Source organism: Uranotaenia lowii, chromosome 3 (assembly GCF_029784155.1).
Source record: "Uranotaenia lowii strain MFRU-FL chromosome 3, ASM2978415v1, whole genome shotgun sequence".
Classification (NCBI taxonomy): domain Eukaryota; kingdom Metazoa; phylum Arthropoda; class Insecta; order Diptera; family Culicidae; genus Uranotaenia; species Uranotaenia lowii.
This window is the reverse complement of record NC_073693.1, coordinates 347,876,063-347,893,637: the sequence shown is the minus strand read 5'-3', so window position 1 is coordinate 347,893,637 and position 17,575 is coordinate 347,876,063. Positions and strand designations below refer to the sequence as shown.

Below are 17,575 nucleotides of genomic sequence, written 5' to 3'. Positions count from 1 at the left end.
ATGACAGCCCCTACTGTAGCACAGGCACTCATCACTGGATGGATCTCGAGGTTCGGCGTACCAATGCGCATCACCTCGGACAAAGGACGCCAATTCGAGTCGTCTTTATTTTCCGAACTGTGCCGAACTCTGGGTGTGAACCATTTGCGCACCACATCATATCACCCTCAGTCTAATGGGTTAATCGAACGGTGGCACCGCACCCTAAAAGCTGCTCTGCTGTGCCACAATACTGATCGTTGGACTGAAAGCTTGCCAATAATTTTGCTCGGTCTACGTACCACTTATAAAGAGGATTTGAAATCTTCCCCAGCCGAATTGGTGTACGGCACCACACTAAGAATTCCATTGGAGTTTTTTTCGGAAATTCCTGGAGACAAAAGTGAAACTGAAACCCTCAAAACCTTACGAGAAACGATGCGATATATACGTCCACAGGATATTGCTTGGCATGGGAATCGCAGCGTATTTGTGCATCCTGATCTCGCAAATAGTGAATTCGTTTTTGTTAGGAACGATTCCATACGACCATCTTTATCTTGCCCCTATGATGGTCCATTTAAGGTATCCAAAAGAAACAACAAGTTCTATACGGTGTTGATCAACGGCAAATCTTCCAACATCACCGTTGATCGGCTCAAGCCTGCGTACATTACTCCGGAAGAATCAAAGGATTCCAGATCCAGTACGACAACTAGCCTATCAACAAGAACCAGATCTGGACGACATGTGAAAATTCCGCTTCGCTATCAATAATCATAGTGCCAAGTCTAGCGGGGGAGTATATGTAGTCGTCATCAATCATCATCATCAAGCGAAATGTTTGATGATCGCAGTATCCGTGGTGAATAGTGCACACTAGCAAACACCGATTTCTATTGTTCTACCTGAAGTTACAAATAGATGAGCTATTCAATAAAGTCTTGACCACTGGAAAGATAAGACGTTTTTTCTATCCATCCGAATAGCACTTGCTATATTAATATGGACGACCCCTTTGGCTGACTCCTTACACAAAATTTGACACCTGAAATCGATTGCTCGTCTTTCCAAACACTCATGTGCTAATTTTCAACACAATCCGACGAAAAGTAACGTCAATATCGCGAAAACAATATTTGTCTTGTATGGACGACCCCCTTTAGAAGGGGTCATCCGAAAATCTAAAAACATTTTTCATCCTTCCTGGTCCTAATGAGCATCCATGTCAAATTTCAGCTCTCTAGCTCTTAAGACGACTGAGTCTATAGAGGACAAACAAACAAACAAACAAACAAACAAACAAACATACAGAAATTGCTTTTTATATATATAGATTTATAGTTTTGAGTTTAGAGAAGAACATTTTGCTTAACATTTGCCCTCATGGGGGGGGGGGGGGTTTAACCCCTTAAACACCCCCCGTTCCAACGGCCATGCTTATCGAGGTATCTTCAGCAAAGAAAACTCAAAGCACGTTGCAGTGGCTGATGCATTTTATTGTTCCTAAACTGGCTGGATTTTACTCGACCCTCGTGTATTTTTGGCTAAAATTCTTCAAGCTAGAAATCAGTCTTTTTTTTTCTATATCAGTCTTTTCTTTCTTTGTCCATTAGGTACAACTTGATTGTCGATTGGAGCGTTAATTTTTTGAGAATATACGAATTATAGTATCAATCTAGGCGTTTCTTTTTAGAGAAAAATGGCTCCAGAGAGTGAAAGCAACGTAAATCCTCAGAAAACTACTGCTCAATCGTTTGGCGCATACACAGTGCTTGTTTGTTTTGTCATTTCACTGTTGAACTTAATGCTATCCTGAGCACGATATGGAGGCAAATTGTGGGCTACTCCCGGCATTTGGACAAACAAACTGGAACTAAAGGATAGAGATTCTTAAAATTTCTGTCTAAGTATACATTTAGGCGCTACAGTCTTGATAAAAAAAAATTGTCGTTTTTCTAAAATGAGATAAGGACAACGTAGCATTGCTATTATACCTCGAATCTAGAACTGCATCTTCCACTAGAAGATAACTTTAGAAAGTGAAAACGCCCCGATAGTTCAAAAACTTGAGCACTCGTGAACTTGCTTCTGATTTAATTATCATGATAAATGGCGTAGCATTTCACTTTTTGTTCATCAATCGGAGAATCAATCGTATCTAACTGTTTTATAGCTGAATTTGAAACGTGTTTTCCATAAAATCAAACACTCTTCGGAATTGTGCGCAGACTCCCGTTTTTTGCAACTCGCATCCTTTTTCCGAAAAAAACGCACCAACAAAACATATTCTTTGCTGGAGAAATCCACAGAGTGTGTGTCACGAGTTTGTTCCCTGATGGATCAGAATGTAGTAAAATCGAATTTGATGTTTTGTCATTGTTAGGCCATTAATGTGAGCAAAATTCTGGTTTGCTTGTTGAAATTGAAATTCTAGTAAGCCGTTGAAAATTGGTGTAAAAACTTCTGAAACAATTACCGTCCCAGCCTACTTCTCTTGAGAAGAAAGAAAACTTACCAATCATATCCTTGACCCAGGCAGGAATAAAACGTACTCGTAGTGAAAAATGCGTTTGATCGATAAAATTTGTCACATTGTCACCGTTCCGGTGTCCCCGAAGTACCTCCGGATCTCGACTCTGCTGATTGCCATCTACAAAGTGGTGAGTATATTGACAATAATTTGAAAATGAAATTTTTGAAAAATTGTAAACAATTTAAATAACAATCCCACCCCCACCTTCTCAGCTCGTGGCCCACATCCTGCTGTTCATTATGCTGCTGGGGCTGGCCCATGCCGAGGAGATGAGTGCCATCCTGGGGGCGGACATCGCGGACCAGAAGGAGCGGGAGGAGTATATTTACGTTCCGACCAATGCCAAAGGCGAAACCATGAACCAGCTGCGGTTCAAAACGGCCGCCAATTTGGCTTCGGGTAGGTGACTTTTTTTTCTCGCGTTTCCTTTGCATCGGCTTTGTTTTTGTTGTTGTTCAGTCCCTTCTGTGTTGTTCTATTGCCTACCCTGCAGGCGTTTTTTGTGTAATAAATTCTACGACATGACGTCAACTTGCTTGCGGAGCTTTAAAATGGGAAATCGAATATCGAATGGTAATTTAAAAAAATTCCTTTTCCAGTCACCCTCTGCATGTTGTACATCGGAACAACTCTGGCCACGATCTATGTGCTGAGCTGTTTGGGGCTGCTGATTGGAACTCTTCGCAATAGGCATGAGCTGTTCATCCCCTGGATGGTGGTGGACTTTTTCGGCACCCTGATCTGTGCCTCGATTATGATCGCCGTTGGCTACAACAAGATGGCTTATCAGCTGGTTGGAAAGTGGCAATATTGTAAGTACATAATAGACTTAAAAACTTAGCAACACTTTCGCGATCTGTTTGACAGATCAAATTAAGATTCATACACTGAGAAAAAAATTGACTTGAAAAGTGTACATTTCCTCATACATCTTTTTTTTCAAACAGGGGGCTTCTGTTTCGTGATGACGTCGTTTAATTTGGTAATCTGGTCGGTGGTGCGGCTGTTCTACAAGAATCTGGCCCACATGACCAAGCTGCGGGAGGTAGCTGTCGTCGCAATTCCGTGCCCGGCACCCGGATCGGTAATTCCCAAGAACTGTTCAGCCGCCGCTCCTTACCACTATCGGAAGGAGAATATGCACCTCAGCGATGGGGGTCTCAAACATATTCTGTTCGACGCTAATGAGGCCAACTATCTGGTGTAAGCGCACAACTAAACTACATGTTGAAACAGAATCCAAAACCAAAAAATATAAAAAAGAAAGAGCTTTTGAGTTGGGCAGGTCTTTGAAACGAAAACGAAGCGTGTCGTGAACAATAATGGTGATTGAATGTTAACATTTCCAAGCAAAATTTCCAGATTTTCCTCCAAAACCAAATCTTTGACTTCTCTCCAAACAACAAACAAATCTGTAGAAATCTAGAGGTAGAGTTTCCTGTTTATCAAATAAAGTATATGAATAAAGTCTTTAAACGTAAATTTGACGTTATGTTTTCTTCGAAAATCCAAAAAATATTATCAATATCCGATTTCTCACAAATTACAAAAAAAAACGATAATTTTGCCATATCAATTATTGAATTTCGCCAGTTTGAAAAATGTCGCAAATTGTGACAAATTTGACAATTTCGACAATTTTGACAATTTTGACAATTTTGACAATTTTGACAATTTTGGACAATTTTGACAATTTTGACAATTTTGATAATTTTGACAATTTTGACAATTTTGACAATTTTGACAATTTTGACAATTTTGACAATTTTGACAATTTTGACAATTTTGACAATTTTGACAATTTTGACAATTTTGACAATTTTGACAATTTTGACAATTTTGACAATTTTGACAATTTTGACAATTTTGACAATTTTGACAATTTTGACAATTTTGACAATTTTGACAATTTTGACAATTTTGACAATTTTGACAATTTTGACCATTTTGACAATTTTGACAATTTTGACAATTTTGACAATTTTGACAATTTTGACAATTTTGACAATTTTGACAATTTTGACAATTTTGACAATTTTGACAATTTTGACAATTTTGACAATTTTGACAATTTTGACAATTTTGACAATTTTGACAATTTTGACAATTTTGACAATTTTGACAATTTTGACAATTTTGACAATTTCGACAATTTTGACAATTTTGACAATTTTGACAATTTTGACAATTTTGACAATTTTGACAATTTTGACAATTTTGACAATTTTGACAATTTTGACAATTTTGACAATTTTGACAATTTTGACAATTTTGACAATTTTGACAATTTTGACAATTTTGACAATTTTGACAATTTTGACAATTTTGACAATTTTGACAATTTTGACAATTTTGACAATTTTGACAATTTTGACAATTTTGACAATTTTGACAATTTTGACAATTTTGACAATTTTGACAATTTTGACAATTTTGACAATTTTGACAATTTTGACAATTTTGACAATTTTGACAATTTTGACAATTTTGACAATTTTGACAATTTCGACAATTTCGACAATTTTGACAATTTTGACAATTTTGACAATTTTGACAGTTTTGACAGTTTTGACAATTTTGACAATTTTGACAATTTTGACAATTTTGACAATTTTGACAATTTTGACAATTTTGACAATTTTGACAATTTTGACAATTTTGACAATTTTGACAATTTTGACAATTTTGACAATTTTGACAATTTTGACAATTTTGACAATTTTGACAATTTTGACAATTTTGACAATTTTGACAATTTTGACAATTTTGACAATTTAGACAATTTTGACAATTTTGACAATTTTGACAATTTTGACAATTTTGACAATTTTGACAATTTTGACAATTTTGACCATTTTGACAATTTTTACAATTTTTACAATTTTTACAATTTTGACAATTTTGACAATTTTGTCAATTTTGTCAATTTTGACAATTTTGACAATTTTGACAATTTTGACAATTTTGACAATTTTGACAATTTTGACAATTTTGACAATTTTGACAATTTTGACAATTTTGACAATTTTGACAATTTTGACAATTTTGACAATTTTGACAATTTTGACAATTTTGACAATTTTGACAATTTTGACAATTTTGACAATTTTGACAATTTTGACAATTTTGACAATTTTGACAATTTTGACAATTTTGACAATTTTGACCATTTTGACAATTTTGACAATTTTGACAATTTTGACAATTTTGACAATTTTGACAATTTTGACAATTTTGACAATTTTGACAATTTTGACAATTTTGACAATTTTGACAATTTTGACAATTTTGACAATTTTGACAAATAGGACAATTTTGACAAATAGGACAATTTTGACAATTCTGACTATTTTGACAATTTTGGCCATTTTGACAATTTTGACAATTTTGACAATTTTGACAATTTTGACAATTTTGACAATTTTGACAATTTTGACAATTTTGACAATTTTGACAATTTTGACAATTTTGACAATTTTGACAATTTGGACAATTTTGACAATTTTGACAATTTTGACAATTTTGACAATTTTGACAATTTTGACAATTTTGACAATTTTGACAATTTTGACAATTTTGACAATTTTGACAATTTTGACAATTTTGACAATTTTGACAATTTTGACAATTTTGACCATTTTGACAATTTTGACAATTTTGACAATTTTGACAATTTTGACAATTTTGACAATTTTGACAATTTTGACAATTTTGACAATTTTGACAATTTTGACAATTTTGACAATTTTGACAATTTTGACAATTTTGACAATTTTGACAATTTTGACAATTTTGACAATTTTGACAATTTTGACAATCTTAACTATTCTTACAATTTTGACAATTTTGACAATTTTGACAATTTTGACAATTTTGACAATTTTGACAATTTTGACAATTTTGACAATTTTGACAATTTTGACAATTTTGACAATTTTGACAATTTTGACAATTTTGACAATTTTGACAATTTTGACAATTTTGACAATTTTGACAATTTTGACAATTTTGACAATTTTGACAATTTTGACAATTTTGACAATTTTGACAATTTTGACAATTTTGACAATTTTGACAATTTTGACAATTTTGACAATTTTGACAATTTTGACAATTTTGACAATTTTGACAATTTTGACAATTTTGACAATTTTGACAATTTTGACAATTTTGACAATTTTGACAATTTTGACAATTTTGACAATTTTGACAATTTTGACAATCTTAACTATTTTTACAATTTTGACAATTTTAACAATTTTGACAATTTTGACAATTTTGACAATTTTGACAATTTTGACAATTTTGACAATTTTGACAATTTTGACAATTTTGACAATTTTGACAATTTTGACAATTTTGACAATTTTGACAATTTTGACAATTTTGACAATTTTGACAATTTTGACAATTTTGACAATTTTGACAATTTTGACAATTTTGACAATTTTGACAATTTTGACAATTTTGACAATTTTGACAATTTTGACAATTTTGACAATTTTGACAATTTTGACAATTTTGACAATTTTGACAATTTTGACAATTTTGACAATCTTAACTATTCTTACAATTTTGACAATTTTGACAATTTTGACAATTTTGACAATTTTGACAATTTTGACAATTTTGACAATTTTGACAATTTTGACAATTTTGACAATTTTGACAATTTTGACAATTTTGACAATTTTGACAATTTTGACAATTTTGACAATTTTGACAATTTTGACAATTTTGACAATTTTGACAATTTTGACAATTTTGACAATTTTGACAATTTTGACAATTTTGACAATTTTGACAATTTTGACAATTTTGACAATTTTGACAATTTTGACAATTTTGACAATTTTGACAATTTTGACAATTTTGACAATTTTGACAATTTTGACAATTTGTCAAAATTGTCAAAATTGTCAAAATTGTCAAAATTGTCAAAATTGTCAAAATTGTCAAAATTGTCAAAATTGTCAAAATTGTCAAAATTGTCAAAATTGTCAAAATTGTCAAAATTGTCAAAATTGTCAAAATTGTCAAAATTGTCAAAATTGTCAAAATTGTCAAAATTGTCAAAATTGTCAAAATTGTCAAAATTGTCAAAATTGTCAAAATTGTCAAAATTGTCAAAATTGTCAAAATTGTCAAAATTGTCAAAATTGTCAAAATTGTCAAAATTGTCAAAATTGTCAAAATTGTCAAAATTGTCAAAATTGTCAAAATTGTCAAAATTGTCAAAATTGTCAAAATTGTCAAAATTGTCAAAATTGTCAAAATTGTCAAAATTGTCAAAATTGTCAAAATTGTCAAAATTGTCAAAATTGTCAAAATTGTCAAAATTGTCAAAATTGTCAAAATTGTCAAAATTGTCAAAATTGTCAAAATTGTCAAAATTGTCAAAATTGTCAAAATTGTCAAAATTGTCAAAATTGTTAAAATTGTCAAAATTGTAAAAATAGTTAAGATTGTCAAAATTGTCAAAATTGTCAAAATTGTCAAAATTGTCAAAATTGTCAAAATTGTCAAAATTGTCAAAATTGTCAAAATTGTCAAAATTGTCAAAATTGTCAAAATTGTCAAAATTGTCAAAATTGTCAAAATTGTCAAAATTATCAAAATTATCAAAATTGTCAAAATTGTCAAAATTGTCCTATTTGTCAAAATTGTCAAAATTGTCAAAATTGTCAAAATTGTCAAAATTGTCAAAATTGTCAAAATTGTCAAAATTGTCAAAATTGTCAAAATTGTCAAAATTGTCAAAATTGTCAAAATTGTCAAAATTGTCAAAATTGTCAAAATTGTCAAAATTATCAAAATTGTCAAAATTGTCAAAATTGTCAAAATTGTCAAAATTGTCAAAATTATCAAAATTGTCAAAATTGTCAAAATTGTCAAAATTGTCAAAATTGTCAAAATTGTCAAAATTGTCAAAATTGTCAAAATTGTCAAAATTGTCAAAATTGTCAAAATTGTCAAAATTGTCAAAATTGTCAAAATTGTCAAAATTGTCAAAATTGTCAAAACTGCAAAATTGTCAAAATTTTCAAAACTATCAAAATTGTCAAAATTGTCGAAATTGTCAAAATTGTCAAAATTGTCAAAATCGTCAAAATGGTCAAAATTGTCAAAATTGTCAAAATTGTCAAAATTGTAAGAATAGTTAAGATTGTCAAAATTGTCAAAATTGTCAAAATTGTCAAAATTGTCAAAATTGTCAAAATTGTGAAAATTGTCAAAGTTGTCAAAATTGTCAAAATTGTCAAAATTGTCAAAATTGTCAAAATTGTCAAAATTGTCAAAATTGTCGAAAATTGTCAAAATTGTCAAAATTGTCAAAATTGTCAAATTGTCAAAATTGTTATAAATGTCAAAAATGTCAAAATTGGCAAAATTTTCAAGTTTGTCAAAATTATCAAAATCGTCAAAATGGTCATAATTGTCAAAATTGTCAAAATGACCAAAATTTTTCAAAATTGTCAAAATTGTCCAAATTGTCGAACCCGTTAATACTGTCAAAATCAGGTTTTATCTTGAAACAAATTTTGAGTTAAAATTGACTTCAAAATTTGTAAAATCTCGTAAGGGGGAACCAAAGTAAAACGGGAAAATCGAAATTTTAATTTTGTGGCCAAATGAATTAAATATGCATAAAACGTCGAAATCTGGTGTATCTCAAAAAATATTTTTGGCTAAGAATCGCTATCAATTCTTCTTCCATCCTACTGTTTTTTGTTTTCAATTTATATTTAATATAGTGATTTTTTTCTTTTGATACCTTTAAATGTTTTCACACCCTTTCGAATTGCTATGAACGCTCCGTCAAAAAAAACAACCCAGTGGGCTTGTTGATGTCACGTTTCAAATCCCATCTTGTCTGCTTACTCATATGCTATCACTTTCTCACATGTTATGTTTATACGCCACGGCAGGTTACCGGCGACCGGTATTTTCTCTTCTCTGGTGTTTCCTCTCCCATATTTTTGTTTAGTTTTGTTGAGAATAATCTGTTTACATACTGTTTACAACCGTTTGTCGAAACGCAATGCGCCAAAACTTTTGATCGTAGTTTCAGTTACCTGCTAACATAGTCACAAAATATTAGGTTTAGAGTGTAAATCATTGTCAAACTTAGTTAGTTATGAAAAGTTTACTTTGAAAGAAGTAGAAGCAAGTATTAAATTAAATGCATCGGATTCCCGATCAAAAGGTAGGTAAATGTCTGAATGCTCCCGCACAATAACGATAATCAGGTTACGATGTTATCAATCGCTAGTACAACGAACCTTTCCAGTATGCAGCTACCGATTCTTGTTGGTTGATCCTGATTCTTGGGAAGAATGACCGTGTTGTTAAATTCCCGGAAAAAAAAAAAGGTTGATCCCGATAGTGTTAAACTCCTAGAAAAAGAAAATAAAGGTTGATCCTGACGTTCTAAATTGGAAAAGGGGAGAATGTGGCATCCTAAATAAAGTGAACCTTTGCCCTTAAACAGTTATGACATGTAAATTTTTAACGAAAATTCTGATTGATTGTTATTGTTGAGCATTGAGTTTGTCAAGGAAATCGACCGTGTATCATAACAAAGAGATTGTCTTGGTGCTCTCTTCTCTTCTCTTGTGGTGGCCTTCTCTCGCCTACTGCTCTTTCTTTCTATCAACTTCTTCCCACATGATGAGAGAGACGCTCCCACGCACACAAGTAGGTAGGTACCTACTTTGGTGAATGAAGGTGCACTTCTTCGCTCTTCCTTTTGGTCAGGTTCGATCGAATGCGTCCGTTCCGTGTTGCCGGATCCTTCATTCAGCCAGCCAGTCAGTTTAGTCAGTCTATCAGCTCGCTCGGGTCCGTTCGCAAGTGTTTTGAGTTTTTGTGCCGGATTGTCGCCGGGTAGAGAATTGCCGTGATAGCCGCCGACGTCGTTTGCGTTGTCGCATTTTTTTTCTCTTTTCTGTGAAGTCGCCGGTGGTCCCGCGAGTACCTAGTCGTAGAGGGGAAAATAAAAGGAAGCAAAAACGATTTAGTGACCTAGTAAGAATTCGTTTACTAGACGATCGCGGCGCGGTGCCTAGTGTTACTAGATTGCCAGTTGATCCCGGTGGGATTGATGATTGATGTCGAAGCGAAGAAGAAGTCACGTGTGAGTTCCATCGGGTGACCCAATAGTTGCGAGTTGTGTGGGTATTTTTGGGGAAAATTTCGGGTGGGTGCTGGATTGGTTTTTGAATTTTTTCTTAGAGGATTCTTCTAAGACGGAGGTGAGGTTTTTGGTGACACACCGAGAGCAAGTCAAATCATCAACAGTCAGTATTGGGCGGAAAATATTTTAATTTCCGTTCGTTGCGTTTGTTTTCTGCCAAAAATAAGTGCGCGATCGGCAGAAGCAAAGTACCGAGACGAAAAAAAAAAAACCTGAGCCGATGATGATGGTTACTCGAGTTACCCAATATTGAGAGCACTGTAATTTCTTTTTTGGGGCGGTTGGGTCGCGTCGTACAGCTTTTGGGTGGTATTTTTAACAAGCCTTGCCGCGCGCACAGGAAGTAAGGAAGAGTCGCGTTGCAGAGGCAGTGTTTTAGAGAGATGCAGACGATCGCAGCAGGAAGGTGAAACGCGATGATTTTGCTGCGCTCAGTTTTGCGAGGTGGAAGACCAACTACGCACGCCAGAGCCAAGTCGGGTTGACAAGTAGCTAGTGTGGAACACACACACAGCCGCATACGCGTAGAAGCTTAGCGCGGAAGAGCAAGGCGGGTCGTTACGCGATCGCGGTTCATTCTTGTGTTGTTCTGAGAAAGCAGACCAGTACCAGCAAGAATTGGTGCGAAAGAGCGAGGCAGAAAAGCTGGATGTGATCACAAAAAGCGAAGCGTTCCTGCAGTATTGGTGTGTCAATTTTGTCCGGTACAGTGTGGGAAGCAAACCGGGCGAAGAAAAGTGCTGTTTCAGTGATTTTTCCTTTTTTTTGCTTGCGCTTTGAGGGTCGATCCACGGGGAATGTATATTTTGCTTTCGTATCGAAATCGAATCACTTCGGCGGCCGGCTGTTTATAAGAGCATAACTAAGCAAGTCGAAGAGGGCAAGCCACCAAATGATTCATTAAACCGGTTCGACAGAGTACCGTCTCTCGGGCGGAAGAAAATTGCGCGCCCTGGCTATCAGAACACCGCGATCTTTTGGACGCAACTTGATCTTGCCGGGGAGCATGAAATTAAACTACTAGCACTGAGGCTGCTGGGACGAAGGTATTTACAAGACCGCAAAGCTTAAGGAAGAAACGATAACAATAATAATAGTAGGCGAAGGAAAGTACCAAACAACAACCAAGTGTGCCTTGGCAACAGAGCGAAAATTCGCGGTACGTGCACCTTTTTACGACGAACGACGTAGGGTATCTTCATCATCTGAAGGTTTGCCAAAAGGTTGAGCCAAACAACTTGAGAAATCGTTGAACGATCTCGGAAGAAATAACAGCAATCCCTACTGGACCCGGCTAAGCGCATATAACACAGGACGATCGAGTGACTAGCCAGCCAGCCAGCATAACGAGACTTGAGAAATTTCAACGGGAAACTAAAGTAAGTGGAAAATCACTATACCTTTCCTTCTGACCAGCATTCCATCCGTTCTCGGACCTTCGGTCCGATTCTAGAATATCCACCGAGATTGGTTTGTGTTTGTATTTGGTTCCATCACAATGCATGCAAGCATGCATGCATTGGTTCAACGGGCTAAAGAATTGAGTGGGAATTGGACGAACGAGAGAAAAAAGCCAAAACGATCTTAAGAAATACCTACCATCTTTTCGAGAACCTGGACCCTAAAGAAAAACCGAAGAGAAAAAATCCCGACAAAAGAAAGACCCCGCTTGGAAGAATGAATGGCTGAGGTCTTCTAGCCAGAGAGATTGAATTTTTTCGGCTTTCATTATTTGCGTTAGACATCAACATCGTCTTTCATGCTGAGCCAATGTTGTATGGAAAACGTCAAATGGGAGCTAGAAATCACTGGAATTCATGTTATTGGAAATCGAAAAAAAAACGATTCAATGACACATGATTAAGTTCATCTGTCATATTGACAGTGATTCCCTATCTGTTCAACTGGCGACAATTCCAGTGAACACTACGAATTCACCTTTCGTTGATTCTAGACCAATAGCGAATTGTCGTTCTCTCTCACTTGCGACGCTCTGTTATTGTTTACATTTGCCAGTCCAGAACAATCGTCACTGTGTAAACATCGGTCGTTCGGTCGTCGCGATTTTCAACACCTGCCGCCAATTCGCACGTTCAGTAACTCGATCAGCTTGCAATGCTGTGCCTTGGGGAGCCCCTTGGTGAATGCATCGGTAGATTGATGTGGACCTTTCGAAGCTTAATCAGCCCTCGAATGAACATGTATTTCAGGTCCAAACGTTTCTTTCGTAGATGACTCCTAGATTCTGTGAATTGAATACAAGGGATGTTGTATTCCATTATTAGAAAAGAGTCGGTGTTAGCCACATGTAGCTCGTCAAGTAGGTTTGTTAACCACAAACAGAGTGAAACTAGTTAAGCTTCTGGCAGATGACAGACTGACCTTCTGTTTACGTTTCGTTGTCCAAGAAACAAGATTACCAAAAACCTTGAAAGCATGACCAGAAAAAGATTTTCTGTCATCGACATCGTTTGCGAAGTCGGCATCAGCATAACCCAGTGAAACAGGGTTCTCTACCCCCTTAGTGTAGACCAGCTTTGTCTCCGTCGTTATAGGAAAGCATCGTTTGAAACTTGCTGATTGCGCTGACCGCGGCACAAATGTCCGGCCTCGTTGAAAGAGCCAGATACTGCAATCATCCTAGCAGTTTCTTGAATGGATTGTTCTTCGTCCACTGGACATTCGGATCTATTGGTGTACTTGTGGGATTACTGTCAAACATGTCAAACGTTTAAGTACTCTCTCGGTGTAACCCATCGGAGAAATTTCAATGATTTGTTTTTGATAATCTCTTGAAAAATCCATTCCCAAGAAATGTTTAAATTCTTTAAGATCATTAATTGGAATAACCTCCCAAGTTCGATCTTAATCCAGACCGGGTGAGTCACTTTTTAGTTAGCTCTCTTGCCCGAGATTTATAGACGCAACAGTCACTTTTCAGCGGAATGAAACTTAGTTTCTTTATAACTTCGTCGAAAAAAGTTTTTTTGCAGTCTGACGAGTTGTGTGTTGCCCATTTTGTCGTCCGGAGGTCTCATACATACATCTCTTTCTCCAATTGACCATTTAGAAAGGCTGTTTTTACGTCCATCTGGTGAATGGTTAGCTAAGGACAAGACTGTACGAACGCTCTCCATTTTGACAACTGGAGCAGACGTTTAAGGTCGCTGTGAGCAACCTTTCGCTACTAATCTTACTTCGTATCTTCCGTCTTTTTTAATTGAAAATACCCATTTCGATGAGATCGATTTTCGTTCTTTGGGTAAGCGCTTGACCGTCTTTCAGGTCTTATTTTCGTTCAGAGCTTTAATCATTCGCTGAAGGCATTTTTCAATTTGGACAGTCATCCCTTATTTTCAACTAGTCGACTGTTTGTGGAACATCGCCATTGTTTACCTGTTGCTATCTTGGCAGTGTAAAATTCTGGCGCCCTTCTATCGCCCGTAATACGTTTGATCGGCGAACTTCGATGACTTCGGGCTCGTCTTCAACAATCTTGTTACCCACGAGATGCTCATCTTCGTTACCCGCGAAGTTCTCAGACGCTTCTGAAAAATCCTGGAGGTTCGGATTCTATTGCTGTCGTATTTTGGCTTGCTGGTTGCGAAATTGTAGAATGAACAAGATCATTTCGACGATCTAGCAATTCCTGCTCAGCAAATACACTTTGAACTTTTGATTGAAATGCGCCATGGCCATCGTTTCAAACTCCTTAAACTTTTCAGAAACCTTGCTCTTGCATCTCAATAGGTAGATTACTATGGAATGTGAGTAGTCATCCGTGGAATCCATATATCCGCAAATGTCAGAGTGCACTACTTCAAGTGTCCTACTTGACCTCGGTATTTTGTAAGTATGAACCTACCACTCCCGCCGGCGTGTAAGAGATTCCCTTTCTAGGCCTCAGGGCCTCAGGGCCGCTTACAATCAAAATCGCAGGGAGCTTCCAGAATGCACTCAGAAAAAACCCCAAAATTGCACTGCTCGACAATAGTGTTTTTATTTACAGTATGCACTGCACAGATCTTTTACAAAAAGGGCACGATACCTGAAGGGCCAAGCCCTTGTGGATGCTGCCAACTCCTAAACGGTAGGTCTGACGATGTAACGGAATCAGCTTCCGTGTTTGACGGTCGATGGCGGCACCTCCGTTACGTGTTTGATCACGCTTCGTGTTGGCAGAGGCCTTCAACTGGTGTCCAGTCCACTGTGCCGGTCGATTCGTAGGGTTCAGGATAGACGATCGACCGAGGCCCTTGATCGTGGGTTAACCGAAGCTCGGTGGCGGTTATTCCCGTCGTAGTTGGAGGGAAAATGTAATTCCAACCACGGTCCCATACAAAGGGATCCTGTAGTAAGGAAACACTGACATTAGCGCGCATCCTTTTTGGCGAGAGCAAAATGGCGGATGAACGGCATTTGGCTTACCTGGTGTCTGGCTGTTATTTGCACATATAAAGTTTGTAGTTTCTTGTGTGTACACTGCGGTGGTTTTTAGCAAAGTGAGCCAGTACCAAGAAGTCGCATTTAACCGGCCTTGAACCGCGAGTTTCGCTCGATGCTCTCGCTTCGCGATCGCTCTTCGTTCGTCGTATCGTCGGGGCGTCGCTGCCGATCGTGTGAATACCCGGAAGCATCGACTATCCAAGTTGGCCTTCTGGTTGTGAGATGACAAACCAGTCTGGCTGCATGCTGTTGACGTTGTTGCGCAGTCGTTTGTTGCTTCGAAGGCGGATTTTTGGGGAAAAACTTCACACACACTAGTCACTCACTGCGATATTCTACTGCTTTTTGCAAAAAACTACGTTAAACCGCGATCAATCTCTACCACCTCGATGGAAGTGTTATCTGACGCTTACAATTTGTAGACTTTGAACTATTTGCTTGACTTTTTTTCGGCTAAACAGCTTTCGCAAACTTAGTTTTTGTTGGAAGTCTGGAACTGTGGTTACGCGGTACCTTTGCCTCTCGTCACAGACTATTTGACGAGTCGCTCCGGAATCCTCTACGAAGCGAACACGCTTTTCGTCATTCGTAGTGGTCTTGTTGGCAAACTTCGCCTGACCGATGGCCTTCTGCCGGTTTCCGCCAACCTGCGGAGGAGCCACCTTCAGAATTCCGCCAGCCTGCGGAGGTGTGACCTTCGAGATTCGACCTGCCTGCACCAGCTGCCTCGCCAGGAATGGCGACGACATGCTGCACCGATCTAGCTGCTGATTCGCGTTCGGCAACTGTACCTAGCTGTACCAAGAGTGCTAACGCACACCTCTTCAGCCTGCTTGCGTGAGCGCTCCTTTTGTCACGCCTGGACCCGTTCTTCTTGGCCGCCTTCAGTTTGGGACAGCGAGACTTGAAGTGACCCTTCTCATCGCATCTGAAGCACCGACTGTCTCCTTTCTTCGGTGAGGTCTGCAAAGCGTGGTTCGCTACCGCCGCGCTGGCTTACCTCGGTGTTGTTTTGATGTAGTGCTGGTGTTTTGGGAGAGCTCAGAATCAAGGAACAACCGCTTGATGACGACGATTGACCTTGAGTTCAGCTCATCTGGTAACAGAATAGCCTTGATGTGGCTATAACCTGGCGGTATTGCTAACAGCAACGCTTGGACCTTCTCGCCTCTGCTCAGATTCGCTCCCATTCGGTCCATCTCTCGTATGTTGAAGTCGTACTCATGAAAGAGTGGCGACAGTGAGTCGAACCTCTTCATATGGAGATTGTTTAATCGCCCTCTCATTGCAATGATTGCACTCCTACCCTTCACCAGGTAGGAGTCGCAGAGGATGTCCAAGGCGTCTTTAAGCAAATTGACCCCACATATTTTGTTCAAGGCACCGTTTTTGATGGCCATCACGAGCTCGTCCATCGCAGCGACCTCCTGTTCCATCATCCTCTGGAACCTTACAGCTCTGGCGGTTTCCTCTTCGATATTCTCCAATGGCAGCGAGCCCACTTCCTCCGACGGAATCCATAACAGGGTGTGGGAGAGCTTAAGCCTGGCCAGACGTCCTTCAAGGCGCATCTTCCAGGCCACGAAGATTCGAGCAGAGCGTCGAACAACAGGTCTTTCGAGAACCCGGCTGCCGTGTGAGATAGCGCTAAACTAGCCTCGGCCTGAGGAAGCAGCTGGCCTCCGAAGATTGGTTGACCACCAACTGCTGGTAGACCACTAGCTCCGTCTGCTGCGATGCAGTTATTCGATGTCTATTAATACACTCAATAAGTAGGTAAAACTAAAAGGCAATTATTGCAAATGAATTTCATTAGACCTTTGGACACTAATTGAAATAAAGAATAACTTTTTGAAAAGTTGTACCGATAATGTCCAACTTAAAGAAATGTTGATTCACATAAACATAAACGAACAATTCAATGTTTTGACAGTTTATTAATGGGTGAGGTTGAGGCACTCCTTAACAGATAGATTGGGAGAAAACAAACAACACATTTCATAACTTCGTGCATAATTTTGAAAACCTACGCCCGAGTAAATAAACATTCCATCAGTCACATTCTCACCTATTGCGATGCGCTGAGTCAATATTTCTGCCTTGGGTAGGAGTACTGATCGAATCGTGGAACCAGGGTAGAAAAAAAGGCTAAAACTTCTTAACAACAACCTTCGGAAAACCGGTAGAAAAATGTACAGTTGCGTTCAAAAAAGAATGAAATCGCGCGAAGCTGCGCACCCACTTCCAACTTTGACAAGCTGCCATTTCTCTCTCAGTTTATATTTTTTCATGAAAATTACACACAATCTAGTTCAACTGTCCAACTAACACTCCACAAAATTTGAAGTCTTTCCAGTGACGGGAAATTAAGATACAGCTATTCCCGTAAAAAAGGGAAATTTGGAACTGCTTCACTA

General features: G+C 37.6%; 1 protein-coding gene across 2 annotated transcripts; it reads left to right on the top strand.

Annotated features, from left to right (window-relative positions):
• The first annotated feature begins 2,267 nt into the window (after positions 1–2,267).
• Positions 2,268–3,997, top strand: LOC129755820 (uncharacterized). 2 transcript variants are annotated; one of them, XM_055752496.1, is made up of 5 exons: positions 2,271–2,374; positions 2,518–2,642; positions 2,728–2,914; positions 3,115–3,327; positions 3,463–3,997. In XM_055752496.1, exons 2-5 carry the CDS (start codon positions 2,547–2,549, stop codon positions 3,720–3,722), a joined length of 756 nt encoding a protein of 251 aa, XP_055608471.1. In that variant the 5' UTR covers positions 2,271–2,374; positions 2,518–2,546; the 3' UTR covers positions 3,723–3,997. The 2 variants fall into 2 exon arrangements, with proteins under 2 accessions (XP_055608470.1, XP_055608471.1); XM_055752495.1 differs by having other exon boundaries at positions 2,268–2,642.
• Positions 3,998–17,575: the final 13,578 nt, after the last annotated feature.